Raw genomic sequence first — 17879 nt, forward strand, 5'->3', positions numbered from 1 at the left:
CTGCTCTAAGAATCCGCTCAAAAATCTCAGGAGCACAACTGGTATCAGTTAGACTCATGACACAAGTATTTGCATTGGCTTTTTAAGAAAAACCCTGAATTGGTCAATCTCTGTTTAAGAAAATATTTACTCTTACTGCAGGTAGTACACCTTTTTTTTCTTTTCAAAGAAGATTGAATCAAAATAATATATTTAGTTTACTTTTGGGTGTTAGAATGAAGAGAGCTGAGGAAAAATGCACACCAAACCTCTGTGATTAGAACTGTTACTTATAAAAAAAAAAAACAACTTAAGAGATATGCTTATCTTAATGTTGGTGTATCATAGAAAAGTCTCTGTTTTAACATTTAGTTTTATAACAAATTCTGTCATGTTTTGCAGAGAGCTGTGCGAGGAGTCCATGAACCACTCGGTGAGCTCCACATCCAGTCTGGATAGCCACGCCCCCTCTGAGGGCGGCTGTCAGTCGCAGGCCATGCGCTGGGAGGAGCAACAGAAGCTGCTGGCGCTGGAGCAGCTGTGTGGAGTCTTCAGGGTGGATCTGGGTCACATGAGGTCACTGAGGCTCTTCTTCAGGTCAGCAGAGAGTAAATTGAGGTCCTCTGGGATTCCTTCTGGGTCATGTTGAACCCTTTTATACTTCGTCTTTGCATCATTTATTGTTGTGTTGCAGTGATGATGCATGCACCAGTGGCCAGCTTGTGATAGCTAGCAGAGAGAGCCAGTATAAGATCCTTCACTTCCATCATGCTGGTCTAGACAAGCTAGCAGAGGTCTTCCAGCAGTGGAAGTGCTGCAGGGAAACCCAACCTAAGGACCAGGTTAGATTTAGATAAAGTTCAGTCTTTCTTCAGGTTTTTTATCCATAAGTTTCCACTCAGCTTTTTATTCCTCCTCCTCACTCACCCTGAAGGTGTCAAACGAAAAGTCATGCATGCAGTTTTCCATCCAGAGGCCCACCCTGCCATCAACTGAGACCCACCCAGAGGAGAGGCTTTACCGGCGAGTAGACGTCAGCACCTGGCTACGTCACCTCAACCAAAGCGGGCAGGTGGAGGAGGAGTACAAGCTCCGGAAGGTACATCCAGGGTTTCTACAGCCTTATACACTCCAGAATTACATTTCAATGGCTTCCAGATCTTAGAAATGTTGGATAAAATAAGAGTCCTGACTCATACTTGTATGTTTAGACCCATAATTAAGCAATTATTGAAATGATAAATCAACTTATTTGGTTATCTAACAGAATCATGACCTTGAAGATAGAGATGGGGGTTTCTGTTAGAAGCATAAGACAATAAGCATTCTGATGAGATTTTAACAAAAGGATGTTAATAAAAAAATATATATTATGGGTGCATTCATTTCTGGGCGATCACCGATTTCCTTTAAAAAGCCTGAAATGCCGTTTCCATTTTTGACCAACAGATTTCTTTTTAGATTTCTGAAACAATCAGTTGTTTTAAGATCACATGACACAAGATATTTTAATCTTACTGAAAAAAAACATTGATTGCCCGTGAAACAATTAAAACTTCTGAAGTAACTGCTCTCAAATATAAATTCAAATTTAGGGCATTGACAGTGGTTCGTTTACCTTTATAGAAGTCGATCAGATTGGTGGAAAAGATCGGGTTTCGCTTATAAGTATTGGCCGATCACCAATTGCCTAAAATTACAAAAATTAAGTCTCATCAATCGACCGGCTGATAAATCGGTGCACTCCTAAAAATGTAATTAGTATGTGTTAATAAGTATGTATTAAACACATGGGTATGGGAAGCTGAGTTGCCAAATGGTAACTTCTATTCATGGGGATGTGTTGTTGGTTCCCTCAAGTACCTGTAAGAACCGTGTGACCATGTGTAGCCTCCAATTTACTTCAGTGTTTTTCTTTTTTCTTTTTGTTTTCTTTATTTTTGTCCATAATCAACCCTTACTATGGGTTAAAGGTAGAGAGGGCAATCTTTTATTTCCAGGCAGATCATCTAAATAAGTGGTCCTCCTAATTGTCTATCATTCTGGTGATATGTTTACGTAAGGCCGTCCTACATCGTCCCATTAGCCTTTTTTTTTTTTTTTCTGTGCATGCGCACTTTTAGCCGTATGTGTGGTGAGCAACGGTTTCAGACAGTCAGTGAAACTAACCTTTTTCACCACGGTTCTTTGAAAATGGCAGAGGGTCTTAAGAGAAAAAGTGTCTATAAGTGAATGAGAAGAAAAGAAAGGCCTCAGAAGAGGCAGATATATCCCAGAATGCTTTGTGCAGAGAGCTCTCCTCTTTAACCCTGATTTAAAAACCCTGCACCTAACCATTACCAGTGCATACCTCCACCTAATTTATTCCAAAAAAGTAAAAAAAATAACTATCTACTAGACTTTGTTACAAAGTCTGAATACATTTTGCTTCAACAAGTCCAGTGGATTGTTTTTTTTTTTTTTTACCTTTTTGGAATGACTATGACCTGGATCACTGGGAATCTTCACCAGCATACCTCCACCTAACCTTGAACTAAACTTAATTCAGACCTTAGTCCTAAACTGTTGGCAAAAAATGAAGTTAGGAAAAGCATATTTTCCTCATTTGGGTACAAACTGTCCTCAGTTTGATGGTTAAACCAGAAAAAAGCTCCTTGTACTGATGCCAAAACAGGATCACACACAAACTTGTCTCACTATCTTTGTGGGGCCTTTCCATTAACTTCCATTAATTTCTACAGCCTAATCGTGACCCTAACCCTAACCATTACGAGTTGATATCTAATCCTAGCACCAACCTAAACTGGGTTCACACCTTAGTCCTAAACAGGACCCCTGACCAAAAAACAGCAATTCCCTGTGTGGGGTCCAGGCATCGGGCTCCATAAGGAGCAGTTGGCCCCTATTATGTATTAACAAGAGAACACACACTCATATTTATGTCTTTGCCATTTGAAATGGGAATGGTGAGTCATATGTGGCGACCCCAGAAAGGGAAAAGCTGGAAGAAGATGTAATTTGACACGGGCAATAAAAGTTTAAGTTCAAAATGTTTTTAAATTGAGGAAAGTTAATTTATTTAAGTAAATTAAAATGTAAATTAAAATGTACTGCACATTTCAGCTGCAAGGCAATTCAAAGTGGTTTACATCATAATAGCAAGTAAATGTGCAGTAAAAACAATAAAACCATAAATCAGAAATGCATGAAGGTCAATATGTAAAAAGACATGTTGTGTAGAGCAGCTTTCCACATGGATTTGTTTGCATGCTCCTAATCAAAGGCAGCTCTACACAGGTTGGTCTTCATCCTTGATTTAAAGAAATTTAGTGTTTCAGCTGTTTTCCAGTTTCTGCGTGTTTATTCCAGATATTTGGTGCAACCAGAGGACCTGATTGAACTGTACTGCAACTACTTGTTGCTTAACCGTTCAGCAATTTATAAACTAATAGAAATATTTAAAATTCTATTCTGAGCTACAGTTCCCGTTTACAGAATTCCTGTTTACAGATCTGGAATTATAGCTCTATTTTTTGTTGTCTAAGCAAGAGCAGCATTTTGGATCAACTGCAGCTGCCTTATTTTAATTATTTCTTTTCTTTTTTTGCAGAACTCTTGCAGTAATCGACTAGTTTCACTAAATATTATTGTGACCTTAGTTCTCTTGAAATTATCTTCAGGTGGTACGAAGCCAACTTTGTAAAATAAAAGCTTTTTTTTACATGAATTGGATTGGTTGAATAAAAATCATAAAAAGAATACTGTTAATTTTAAAATAATCCATTGCAGCTGCTAGATTTCTTATGTTGCTGATGAAAGTTCTTCGTCATCCAGGTCATAGTCATAGATTTGAAGACATTTCGCCACCTCTCCAGGAAGCTTTCTCAATTCAAACGAATTGAGAAAGCTTCCTGGAGAGGTGGCGAAATGTCTTCAAATCTTGGAAACCAAGTCCAGTGGATATTTTTTGAATTTTTACGGATTTCTTATGTTCATACTTTCCCTCACCTGTCTTTACTTCCTTCCTTGTGTCCCTTGTGTCACTGCCTTACTTAGGTAGAGTTCCTTCCTTCCTTCCTTCCTTCCTTCCTTGCACACCATCTATCCTTCCACACTGTGAACTTTTCCACTATAGGTTAGTTGCCATGATAGTAACTGACTGTTGGGATATAACTGTTTTTACACCGAAGCTTAAGAATTGTGAACTCAAATAAGATTATAAAATCTGTATTTTTCACATGAAAGATTTTTTTGGGATTTTTTTTCTTTTACAGCATGTGGATGATTTTTTATCATCCTTGGTAATCAAATCTAAAGATGTTTCACTCACTCGCTTTCATCTGTCGGCCATTTTCACACCTTTAGCTTCTATATTTTGTACTCGAGTCACATTGAAAGTCAGCCTGCAAGCTTCTCTGTTTCAGTTTCAGTCAGCATCTCGGTCTGTAAATAATCAGTCGGTATGTCCAGGCCAGTGTGCCCCCTCTGAGTCATTTGGGTTCTCTGGAGTTGACTCTGTGTTTGGTTTACTAGTCTACTGTAATGACTCAGTGGCAGTTAGACCGTGACCAAGACTTTTCTCAGCATAAGCTTAATTAAAGAAACAGAAGGCCCCTGTTTTCGCTGGGCATACTAAATAAACACTCATTGTTTTCTCTTTTTTTGCAGCATTATGCAGAAAGTTGCATTCCAGCAGGTTGTGTGTGCATGCCCCGGCAGAACAACATGTTCCTTTCTTCGTATTGGTCGTGTAAACTCACCTACCCCTTCTTTGACAGGCCATCTTCTTTGGCGGCATCGACCCGTCCATCCGAGGCGAGGTGTGGCCCTTTCTGTTGCAGTACTACAGCTACGACTCCAGCTCTCAGGAAAGAGAGGCCTGGAGGCTGCAGAAACGAGCTCACTATCATGACATCCAGCAGAAAAGGTGGGCCTCAAAAAACAAAATCATTGCAAAGCTACTTTACCAATTCCGTTCATAAAGTGTAACCCAAATAGTATAGTGTGTGAGGTATCTCAAACATTTATCTATGTTTAATTTTCATTCAGTCAAACCCATAATTCAGTTTGCCCAAAAACTGGAATTTTACATAAAACTCTTTTATACAGAAAGGTCGTCCTAATGAAAAGTCTGATCATGTACAGCTGAACACCTTAATACTCGGCCTGTGCTTTTTTGCACGCTAAAGAGCAGGATGGAGGTAAAATCAGTTTTTGACTCTGCTGAGTTGATCAACAAGATGGCCGAACCAAAACTAAAAACCAACCATTTATTTGATAAATCTCTACAAACCAACTTTCCATGATTTGGATACATCAGTAGTATGCAATGGAGTTATCCAGTATTGCATGTAACCTGGATCAGGCTACAGATCACAAAAGAAACTTTTGGACAGATTGACTAGTTTATATTTTTTTGATCCAGGATTCCCTAATAATATTATCAGCTGGACTGCCTCTCGGGAGTATGAAGGTAATTTTGTTAACAGAAAATGTGGACGTTCAGATAAAAGTAGGTTAGGCCTACTGTCAAATACATACCTTTACCACCTGAATTACATTATCTAAACATCTAACTGCCTTCTAACCTGTTTCTTTCTTCTAAAATAGCTCTTCCTTTGTTAAAGTTATTAAGGGCAAGTTTTTCTACTGGTGTGAATAAGAGAATGTTTTAATAAAAGAGGGGACATAGTGTCTCCATCCATCTAGCAGTGGTGTCAAAAGTACACACATATGTTACTTAAGTAGAAGTATAGATACTGCAGTTTAAAAACACTCTGGTAAAAGTTGAAGTATCAACTTGAACTCATAACTCAAGTAAAAGTGAAAAAGTATGTGCTCCAAAAACTACTTAAAAGTATAAAGTAACCCTTTAAAATATACAGCCAGCTACCACTATATGAATTGAAAGCTCAATTTTTCGACTATTTCGAAAAATTCTTTGAGACAGGGCCAAGGATGAGGGAGGTCTGGTTGGTCTCCGTCTCCATCTCTGGATACTCTCTCGCCTGTGTCCGACCTTTCAGACATTTCAACATCTTTTTCTGAATCCGACCTTGTAGCATGGCATCGACAATTCACGTTTGCAGTTTGAAGAACACCTGCTTGCTTCTGATGATTTCCTTTAGCTAACCAATGAGTGTTTGCGTTACACGACTCATCCAATCACACTAGTTTTCACTAGATGTGGATGGAGCCAAAGATCTGCATTGGATGGCACACATGACGTTAAATTAATATTTATAAACATTAAACCGAAGCCAAGAGTAACGAGTAACGTTAGTTTTAAAAACATAAGGAATAGAAAGTACAGATACTTGTGTGAAAATGTAATGAGTAGAAGTCAGAAGTAGGGAGAAACATAAGTAGTGGAGTAAAGTATAGATACCTAAAAAGTGTACATAAGTACAGTAACAAAGTATTTGTACTTCGTTACTTGACACCTCTGCCATCTACCAACATCACATTGCACCATAGACTGGCCAGGTTGGTGGATGCTTTAGTCCAGGTCTGGAAGCATATCCCTCATTAGAACCTCCATCATCTCATCAGGAGCATGCCTAGGCATTGTAGGGAGGTCATACAGGCTTATTGAGCCACACACAATACTGAGCCTCATTTTGACTTGTTTTAAGGACATTGCATCAAAGTTGGATCAGGTTGTAGTGTACTTTAACTTTAATTTTGTGTGTGGCTCAAATCCAGGCCTCTATCGGTTAATAAATTTGATTTCCATTCAGTATTAGTATTAAGTATTCAGTATTAGCAGTGTATATCCTTGCCTGTGTAGATTCTCGGTTATCCTGTCATGTCCATCACAAAAGCAGGTTAAATCTGAGGCAAAGGGGACTTCTACTGATATCTTCTGTGTGATAAAGGTTTTAATAGGTGAGTATTATGATGTACCCAAGATTTGATCCCTAGTCTCCCACAGACGTCTACAAACTGCAAGATCTGTTTCTTCCATATTAGCTTATTTTTAGAGTAATATTTGTCCATTTGAGAAAAAATTACCAATATTTTCTTAAATTTTGAAGGCGTAAGTTAAGTGAAGTGGTTAAGGGGATGCATATTTTATGCTGTTAAGGTATTTAGTTGATCTGTAATTGTTTGCTAAGTCAATCAATCTATGATTGACCTCATTGTCGCTTTAAGAAAACTGCAGACGTGCAATTAGCTGGATTACTTACACCTGGCTAGACGTAGCCACACCTGTGGAGCCTGGTTTGGCCTTTGTGAAACAGATAAACCCAGGGTGCTTTCTTCAAGCTAGACCAGATCTGGCTTTATCTCTTATTCTGGAATTTCTGAATTCTGCTTTTGTTAAATAGGTCTCTGGATTTATACTCTGACAACTGCAGGAATCTACTGAACAATATGATGAGAGCACTGATACCTTTCTGCATGAGTTCACATAAAAGTACAGAAGAGAGTCATAAAGAAAAACAGGTGACTGAAATGCAGAGATTTTACTTTCAGTGTCCAACTTGGTATTTAAGATTATCCCCAGCTACCAATTTTGTTAATCAGGCACCCCTAAAAGGATGATCTAAAGCACCTTATTCGTGCTGTTTCTGGTTCAGAACTGTTTTAACACCATAAATCCAAGAGGTTTAGCCTATTTCCTGCACTTGTTTCTGTTTTGTGCCTCTTAGAAAAACATAACCGGACCAGCATTTGAGGCTTTTCCAATCTATGCTTACATTCTTGAAGGGGCATTTCTACATAATGCTTTTAATAGTGTTGCCTTTACATATTCAGCTACCACAGCTTTTCATTGCAATTGACTTTCAAATAAGATGCATGAATTCAGTACACAGTGAACTCCCCGCTTCCTCTGTGGCTTACTCTCTAGTGTGGAGGTTAATGACCGTCTGTCTGCTGGACAGTTATTAGCTCTTCCTCATCATCACGTTTCTGTTTTTTAAAATCTATTTTTTTAATCTTGTGTCTTATTCTAGGATTTCAGGAAGCAGATTTTTAAAAAAAAGTAATCCATAATCATTAAGACGAATAAAAATGAGCCCTCAGACCATAGAACTAATGTTTTCATTTATTAAGACGCAGCCAAAAGTCTTTGATTTACTTGAAGACGTCCTGCTGGTAACATCTGTACCTCCGTTCCATAACAGGAAAATCGCTTTGGAGACACGGGGCTGCGGCGCTGGCTGCCAAATGCTCACTCAGTCAAACATTAAACCATATGTGAGTCTGTTGTGGCTTCCCATCGCAGGCGCTGAGCAATCAATAGGCACAATCAGAGAAGTGTTAAAGGGAGGTGCCGGGTGTGATATAAAAGGTCTCTGGAGAGAAAACATGTCAGCGCTTATCAGATCAGATCATGCTCACATGTCGGAGGGTGGAGGGGGACAACTTTGGAATGCGCGGACACAGCTAGGCACACATGAGCAGATCCCAGAGCCGTGATTTATCTGCACAACTCCATCTCAAGGTTAAGCGTTCATACATCTTCCCAGGTTCTGCAGCACAGCGATGGTAATTGGACATATTTCATTTGTACAGGCTATTATCTCTCTGAGTGCACCAAAAGTCAGCTAATTAGCCTCCTTATTCTGACGCCGATGTTGATTCCTTTAAAGAGCCTCCAGCAGCCCTCCAGGTCCACTGGTTGATCATTAGGAGCCAGGATACTAGCCTGTGCTTTTGCTTCCCCCCCCCAACCTTGTGTCTGCAAATCAGAGTGCAGCCTCCATCGAACAAAAGCTGAATATTTAAACACTACAATCTATGTTTGGGACTTTGCAGATATTTTGGCAAAATTAACAATATCCCCATTTGTTTTTTATTGTTTTTTTTGTTTTTTTGCTTTTTACCTTCTAAAGTAAAATAAGATGAATACAGCGATAGCATTTGGGACTGCAAGAGTCTGTAATTCAACAGAAATCTATTTTTAGTCAATTTCGTTACAGAGAAGAGGAAGTTTGTTTCTGTCAGTGATATTTAGCTCTTAAAAAAAACACTTCAGAAACATCCAGCTCAATTTTGCCCTTCCAACATCTTCATTTTATTGTTTTGTTTAAATAACTAAGGCTTTATAGTGTTCCTAATTAATTGTATGAATATAAAACTGCATTGATTGATGCTGCAGATTCATATAAATATAATTCAGTATAATCTTTAACAATAGATAAACTGTAGATATTTTAGGTTACGTCCTGTTGGTTTTAAAAAAGCAAGCAAAGTTTTATTGAAACACCTTTTTTAGCTGAAAACTAATTTCAGAGTTTATGAGCTTTAAGTGAAACCCTGCAGAGAACAGAGAAACTGTTTAGCCTCAGTTACTGCCTTAAACATATCTAATGTTGCTAATGGTGGTTTTATTTGTGTCCATATTCTTGATGAACTCATTTATCTGCTGTATGTTAAAGGATTTTCCATCAGAAAACCATTGTCAGTTTCCAATGGATTTAAAAAATGTTTTTTAGTACCGGTAATAGTCTATTCAGGACATTCTTTAGATTTCTTCAAAGTTCTTACTTTTTGTCACATTACAGTAACTTTAATCTCTGTAAATGTACTGGCTCTTATAAGAAACATCAACATACAGTTCTATAGTAAAGACTATCTTTGAACTTTGAACTCAAAGAGCGCTTACATCTTCTGAAAGTGGGGAGCTTACGTAACAGCTGCTAATGAGAGATTGAGATCTGGACTTTTTCTTTTTAACTACAAATCTAACTTCTCACTGCTCCTAACCACTCGGCCGGTAGTGGCGGTCTAGTGGTTGGGGCATTGCACTTGGAATCCTGAGGTTCTGAGTTTGAGCCCCACTCCCACAGACTGCCACTCTGGGTGTCTGAGCAAGACCCTTAACCTCACACTGCTCCCTGGGCGCTGCACAATGGCAGCCCACTGCTCCCCGAGGGAAAGGGTTAAATGCAGAAAGTTAATTTCGTTGCTATGTACTGGTGACAGTTTAATGACAATAAAGGGAAAAAAACTAAGCTAGTTAACTTTAGATATTTTGCCAAAGATTTTGATCTCACACATTAAAAAAGCTGTTTGGCTAACTGTTTAAGAAGCATGTCCTTCACTGAACAGCTGACCCATAAAACCACTGAAATGACCCAAACACGCGGTACGACAGTGGCTGGGGAGAGTCCAGCGGCACAAACGCACAGAACTCAAACTAAACAGTTGCACGGCGTTGCATCAGGTGCGCATCAGGGCTTTATTCCTGGTGGGGCAGCATGGAAAACAAACAGTGTTAATTAAATCCCCTCTGCTTGTTGGGGCCTGAGTACATTAGTGCAGACAGAGAACACTGTTAATGTGCTGCCCAGCATCTAAGAAGGGATAGATGGCTGTGGTGGTATCCTCAGAGGAGCACTTGGCTCTGCTGCTTACATTCTAGGGGAGCTTTTCCAGCTTATTAGGGCTAGAGTAACAGCTTACTAAATATTATATATTTAAGATGATAAACGTGCATAAAAAACACAATAAGCATCCCTTGTTTCTGCCTGTATTTGTTTGATTTCTCAGATTATCCATGAGCCCCGAGGAGCACAGCGAATTCTGGAGAAAGGTCCAGTTCACGGTGGATAAAGACGTGGTCCGAACGGATCGCAGCAACCACTTCTTCAGAGGAGAGAATAACCCAAACGTGGAGATCATGAGGTCTCACATCACTGATTTCTCCTCCCTCCATCCCTCTCTCCTCATCATTGCCACTCACCCACTCCAAGCACAGCCATACCTACACTGTTAATTTCATATTCTGAACCTTGGAGGAGAAGCAAATGAGTTTCATGCTTTATTGACTCCAACTAAGCCGTCTGAGCACTTTCGATTCATACTTGGGGCTAATGGCTTTCTAAATGAGGAGCAGGAGGGTTTGAGTAGCATATTAGGCATTTTGTGACTCTCCTGGAGGCTCCTGGTGTTTGTCTTGGAGTTATTCTGCATCTAAAGCCAGCCTGTGGTTATCGGTTACTGATAAGTCACACCCATGTTTTTCTGGTTCATTCGGTTTCAAACCGCTGCTGAGGTGCATGTCCTGTGTCCTCGTTTGGATTTCTCCTAAAAAAACAAAAGAAGGAAAAACTCATCCAATTTTCACTCTAATGTTGCAGCAGAACAAAGTAATGCCCTCTGGGTTTTTTGGCTTTGTTTGTGCTTTTGTTACTAATGCATGAAGACGACCAGGGAAGTTTTCTTTAAAATAGAACAGGTCCAAAAAAAGGAGAGGAAGAAAGAGGTGTCCGTAATTAGCTCCCTGGTTGCTAGAAGAGAGGAAAACGTGTGTGCATGTGTGAAGGGGTGGTGGGGGATTGTTGTTTCTTTTTCTAATAAAAGACATTCAGGGTGTTGAGAGGGAAGAGAAGTTTTCATGGGTTTCCTCTGCTGCCCCCCCCTACATTATAAGCTCTGTCAGCAGATGTTACGTCAGAACTCAGATGTGTGTCTCTGCTCTCCCCCCAGGCGGATTCTGCTCAACTATGCAGTGTTTAATCCCGACATGGGTTACTGTCAGGGCATGTCCGACCTGGTGGCCCCCCTGCTCACTGAGATCCAGGACGAAAGCGACACGTTCTGGTGCTTCGTGGGCCTCATGGAGAAAACCATCTTCATCAGCTCCCCGCGAGACGAAGATATGGAGCGGCAGCTGGTAGAAAGATCCCTCATTTCCTACCCTATGAAGCCTTTTGTTGGCTGCCAATAGCAATTTCTGCACATCAAAGACATTCAAACAGCACCATTTAAACCATTGAAGCTTTTCAATGCTTTTTTAAGGCGTTAGGCCAATGAGTGCATGATTGTAAAATGAAATGATGTGAGGTTTTCTACATTTAATAGCAGAAAATATGCATTAAAGCTCCTAGTCTTAGAATAAAAGTTCAAAATCAGTTAGATTTGATTCACGTTCTTTTACTGATGCTAAAAGGTGAAGCTCTGCAGCCACTAACACACGTCCCGCAACCTGTATGTGTTCCTACACACTTAAAATAAACGACTCTACGATCCCTTCAGCATGAAACAAAATGTACATCTAAAGGAGGAAGGACATGACTGGGTTTCTTTCTTGGTAACTCTGTATTTCATCCTATCTGTCCTGCCATCAACTCAGTCCCTGCTAAAGAAAAGCAGCCACACAATACTATTCAACCTTTACCACATCTCGCCACGTTTGCAAAAATATTAAACTTCTTCCCTATCCGTTTAGAGAAGCTTCTAGTTTTATTTATGTTCTAAATAAAACGTGGAACAAGGATCTCCTGTTAACAGAAAATTCCACCTGAGCCGTGATTCTTTGCAGCTCCTCTAAAGTTACCAAGGCCTTTCTTACAGCTTTTTAATTCAACTTGATTTTAGGGAGAGCAAAGTGAAAGAGGGCTAAACGGATCTGCCTTTCACACTATTCAGTATTTCCGTCTAAAAAAAAAAAAAAAAAAAAAAAAAAGGAGAACTTCACAATTATGCTCTTATTTTAAGTCAGTCTATCACATTAAACATGATGAAGTGTTTTTGTATGAAAAAGCCAAACAGACCCCCCAGCATGTCTCCTTTCCATGACGAACTTTGCACTTTAACCTTTAAATGTGTGTTTTGTTAAATACCCCCCATTATGGTAAATGGTAAATGATTCACATATTTATAGTAGCCCTTTATCCTTATCTAAAGTCTACAATCTGCTTTTTAAATGTTTTTCTTTCAACCAATGATATAAGGCTCCTCACTAACTTTAGCAGCCTGGCTACAAATGTTGGGCTTGTGAAACTCTCTGGGGAGCTGAGATTATGTTAAAAAAATAAAGATTACAGTAATGGTTTAGAAAAAGAACTGATTTATTTGCTGTAATAGAAATATAATAAAAACGTAAAGTTCTCTTTATTTAGTTTTGTAGACATATTTTTGATATTGGTCGATTTCAGCTTATTAATTTTCAAATAGAACTGGAAGCAGATACTAATCAAGGTGGTACTTTAAGCGTTGGTCTGACGCTTTTATTTTTAGGTCAACAGAAAAATTCGTTTGAACGTTTATTTTTGGGATTGCACTGGTATTCAAATCTATTTATATCTCATTTATTCATTAAAACATTGCATGAGGGGACCTTAAAAGCCTGTTTAAACCCGCACATAAATAATAGATTTTTGCACATTGAGGTCAGGAAATAAAACACAGCGACACATATGGCGACATGAGTGTCCAACAGGCTGGTGTTCCAGCTGTTCCCCCGCAGCGCTGATGTGAAATGAATAACATGTCAATCTGCAGATGTACCTGCGGGAGCTGCTGCGCGTCATGCTGCCCCGCTTCCACCAGCACCTGACCCGCCTGGGAGAGGACGGCCTGCAGCTGCTTTTCTGCCACCGCTGGATCCTGCTCTGCTTCAAGAGAGAGTTCCCCGACACAGAAGCGCTGCGCATGTGGGAGGCCTGCTGGGCACACTACCAGGTCAGGACCAAGTCCAACTGCTCCTTTACTTATACGGGTTAGAAAGAAGTTTGCATATGCTGAAAAGCAATACAGAGGAATATAGTCCTATTTTCTTTTTTTTCCAGGAAGTCTGCACCACCAAATACCAAACCTTATTGTTTTAAAGCCTGACACCCCAGGCTCTTGTAATCCTTTTATAAGAGATGAAAAAATGTTTAAGACTTGATGGCATTTAATCACTTCATTAAATACTGCATGGATTTGAAGATTAGCATATTTCACATCTCTGCAGCTTTCTGCACAACCATGTTTATTGCTTCAACATAGATAAAAAAAGAAGCTTGCAGACTTAAACTGCATCTTTTAGATTGCAGGAACCTCGTAGCAACGATGCATTCCTTGTGTTAAACACACCCTCTCTTGAAGGCTGATTTCGGGCACCTCTTGCTGTCTGTTCATACCCTCTGCGAGATGTTCGGATCTGCAGCTACAGGTGGAGATAGAGGAGATAAAGCGTCTTTGTGTGAAACCTCGGGTTAGGCAGTTAAAAGTCATCCACCTGATAAGCTTTAAGCTAGAATTTCTGATTGATATCAGATTTTTCTGTGAAGAGGATGTTTGATGTCATAGTGGGTGGCAAATGATTGTTCTCTGCTGGGTTTTGTGTGAAATGGAGTATGTAGAGTAACTGCTCATTGGTTTCAAATGACACTATTGGAACTGAAATGTTTGCATCCATTGAAATTAGTGAAGTATCATAGTCGCACAATAAAAACAGATAAATCTAATATTTTATTTGCATTAGTCCTTAATTAAACAGTTGTCATTTTGAGGCAAATGAACATGACAGATTTTCTAGTCTAGGTCTAAGATAAGATTTTGTTCAGTCTTTATGCTTATATAGTACTTCTCCCATTGGTTTTGTTTCTATTTATTTGGCTAAATGCTGTTGTGTGTTCTTTTTGCTAAAGATAGACTGATCATCAATTTTTTTTGCTGTATTTTTTCTTGCATCAGCAACCGATATGTGCATGTCTTTGCCGATTCTTTAGTGCTTTCAGCAGCCATGTCTTTAGATCACATATTGCCACTTTTTTCTTCAATAAATTTTCTTGAATTTGTTAAAAGGTATTGTGTAACTTCTGTTATCATTGTGTCATTGTTATTATGGAAATAGAGGAAGAGAAAGCAGTACCGGCCCAGAGATGGTAGAACATAACGGGAATCAGTTAGACTTAGGTTAGGTATCAGCCTGAAAAAACTATTGGTTGATTCATTCAGTATTTTCAACAAATATTGTGATTTTTATTGTGATTTTTTCCTTTGCACTAAGGACAAGCATTTATACGTTTCACTCCAGGGTTTGTTTTTTCATGACCTTGAAAGCTTGCTTGTCCAGAGTCCATTTTTGCAGGACTTTACTGCAACCTTTGCATAAATTCCTACCTCTACTATTATGCATGCTAGCTGCAACTCTCTCTCCCCTTCTGTGTGGCTGCAAACCCACACTAAGTACATTACCACCACCTAAAGGGCTGGAGTTGGACATGTAATGTTTTACTCTTGTTAAATATAATGTTTTAAGTTTGTCAGCAATTAGAAAATAGTGTTTTTCTAAATTGTGATTATATTGAATATGCAGTTAATTTCCCAAACCTCAGGCAGGATTCTGTTCCTAAAATCTGATGCTGAATTCGGGTTTTTATTATCTGTGAGACATAAACATCATATATGGAAGAAATATTTGACTCTGTGTAATGAATCTATTCTAGTTTCCCCTGATTAAATAAGAACCTTTTAATTGTAGCTTGTTTTGTTATAAAATTAGTTTCATTAGTTTTTTCTTTTCCAATTTCTAACCTGAGGTGCGAATCAGTTACAATCGGCACAAAAATGTAATTTAATCATTAGTTGTAAATGTTGTAATTATTTTTCTTTAAAAGAAATATTGTCTAGATTAAACTAACGATTATTGACATATTATGGTGATAAAGTCTATTAGTTTTGTTAGCTTCCAGATTTTTTTTTTTTGAAGCACCTTTTCCTTTTGGATTCTGTCACACAGATTGGATCCAGTTCATTTAGTTACTAAGTGAGCACATCCTGCCACATTCATCTTCTGTCTTTGACCCGACTCTGTGTCCTTGTAGACGGACTACTTCCACCTCTTCCTGTGCGTGGCCATCATTGTGCTGTACGGGGAGGACGTGACGGAGCAGCAGCTCGCCACCGACCAAATGCTGCTGCACTTCAGTAATCTCTCCATGCATATGAATGGAGAGCTGGTGCTACGCAAGGTAACCCTGCAGCTTTCATAACAGGATGTCACATCTCTTCCATGTTGTCAGGAAAATGAGAGAATGTGATTTTAAATCCAGACTTCTTGATCCATTTTCTAAAAGTTGCATGTTTCCATTTGTGGTCTTTGTTCATCTATCTATCTGTCTTTGGTAAAACAGCTGCCCTTTTTTTTAAGTTTTGGAAACAATCTTGTTTGTTTCTCCTGCCCACATTTTTGGATCCAAATTTATTTATAAAGTCTTAATTTTGAAGATTTCCAAACAAATATTTCAAATAACTTCCAAATGTTATTTCGACCTTTCTCCACTACAAGGTTGGTTTGATCCAAATCCCTTTAAAAAAAAAAAGTGATTTATCAGTCTGGAGACATGCTCCAGTATTTCTTGATGTGATTTGAAACTCACTGCTGTCTGCACTGGGGGCTCCTGTGCTGCAGCAGAGTGAGAATAGGCCGCTGTCACGGCTAGCAGAGAATTAATGGTGTGTGTACGCCTGCTACAATAGCTGCGCCTGCTGCCTCATCTTTATGGATGCTGCTTGTTTCTGTTTGGATGCATCTGGTGTTACACATTTTGTTGATGCCTGGGAGTTTTGCATGTGATAACCTAACACCAGGCATGCAGACATTGAAGATATAGCCAAAAAAAAAAACAGACTCCACATGAGACTGACCTTGACATTCTTTGCTTATCTTGTAGCGAAGAGATAACACAGGAATTGATTTATTTCATGCATCTGCAATGTTTGCCCTCTTCGTCAGACCAATTTTTGCATCATCTTATTTTTTTCATGGTCGCTCCTCTCTTCCAGGCCCGCAGCCTCCTCTACCAGTTCCGCCTTCTTCCCAGGGTGCCCTGCAGCCTGCACGACCTTTGCAAGCTGTGCGGCCCAGGGATGTGGGACAGCCGCTACATCCCCACCGTAGAGTGTTCAGGAGAACACCCGGACTCACAGAGCTGCCCCTATGGAGGCACCTCCACCCCTCAGCCCTCCTCACCCTCCCCGTCGTCCTCTCCAAACAACACCCCCACCCCCCCGCTGAACGGCAAGAGAGGCTCCAAGAAACGGGACATTTTCACCTTCCGGAAGCAGTCCTGAGGGGGTTATTACTTTAGTTTCACCCTTTAAAACGGGATTTTTTTTTTTTTATGTTTTGTACTCAAACATTCATTTGGTGCAATGTTGAACACTGCCTTACCGGGGTGTTGCTGGTAAATTTCAGCATCGCATAAATCTGCAATGAGGGCAGCTTGAGGCCAGATAGATCGAAGGTCAAGAAGATGCTTTCTCCAAGGAGCAGAACAGACAATCATCAGGCGCTGTGGCGGTCTGGAGCTACTTCAGGTTTAAGTCTGCTGCTGGTTTGGCATTCTTCCACAGGATTTGTGGGCAGCAGGAGGGTCACAGCAGGGTCTCAGACAGCTGGGCTCTCAGACCATCAAGGGTCAAGAAGCCAACCTGGGAGTCTTTTCGCTGAACTTGAGCTTGGACGCTTAAAAATTTTCTGGGGTTCCCACAATGGCACAATTGTGTGAATTTAAAAAAAATATGTGAATATTTAAAGTCTGAGACTCTTTTTGACATGAAATCCAAACTCTGGTAAAGAGGCAGTATGAAGAAAATGTCTTGGTTTTATTTTCCAAAAACAAGAAATGTTTTTGTTCTGAATATTTAGCAATATTATCTTTGCATGAGCAGTTCTCAACATATAGAGGTCACAGCATAGATGTTGTGGGGACGGGGATATATCAGAGGCCACAGTGTTTATGTAACAAACACTAGCATCATGACAGGGCTCCTCTTCCCATTCAGTAAATTCTCTTTTTTTGGGGGCTGAAGGAGTATTAGCATTTGCACATAAGTACCATTAATTGTAACATGTCTGTAAGTAGAATTATAAGATTATTTCGTAGCAGTTCCACCAAAGAAACAGCGCTTTACAGAAATGCAAACAACAAATTTAAATTTGTTTATTATGTTTTCTATGTCATATTAAAACAAAGAGGTGCATAATTTTTTTTTTTTTAGAATAAAAGATGGTTTTAGTTTTATTAGAGCCACCTTAGCTGCAGTTAAAGCTACAAGCCTTTTTAGGAATGTTGTTACTTGGTTTCCACATCAGAGACAGACATTTCCTCTTTTTCAAATCTTGCCTCTGGTTCTCTGCTGGATTTGGGTCTGGGCCATTCCAGCCCATG

The 17879-nt window shown here is 39.5% G+C and overlaps 1 protein-coding gene across 1 annotated transcript in view; it reads left to right on the plus strand.

Annotated features, from left to right (window-relative positions):
- tbc1d16 (TBC1 domain family member 16) overlaps positions 1 to 17228 on the plus strand; it is a 39161-nt gene extending 21933 nt beyond the window's left edge. The window contains exons 5-13 of the mRNA XM_015387514.1: positions 382 to 576; positions 674 to 821; positions 914 to 1078; positions 4758 to 4906; positions 10483 to 10617; positions 11422 to 11608; positions 13219 to 13398; positions 15531 to 15677; positions 16492 to 17228. Of these exons, the coding sequence (XP_015243000.1) occupies positions 382 to 576; positions 674 to 821; positions 914 to 1078; positions 4758 to 4906; positions 10483 to 10617; positions 11422 to 11608; positions 13219 to 13398; positions 15531 to 15677; positions 16492 to 16779 (1594 nt within the window). The 3' untranslated portion in view covers positions 16780 to 17228. The remainder of the gene's footprint in view (positions 1 to 381; positions 577 to 673; positions 822 to 913; positions 1079 to 4757; positions 4907 to 10482; positions 10618 to 11421; positions 11609 to 13218; positions 13399 to 15530; positions 15678 to 16491) is intronic.
- Positions 17229 to 17879: the final 651 nt, after the last annotated feature.

The sequence above is a fragment of the Cyprinodon variegatus genome, unplaced genomic scaffold, assembly GCF_000732505.1.
Source record: "Cyprinodon variegatus isolate N-32 unplaced genomic scaffold, C_variegatus-1.0 Scaffold396, whole genome shotgun sequence".
Taxonomy (NCBI): Eukaryota; Metazoa; Chordata; class Actinopteri; order Cyprinodontiformes; family Cyprinodontidae; genus Cyprinodon; species Cyprinodon variegatus.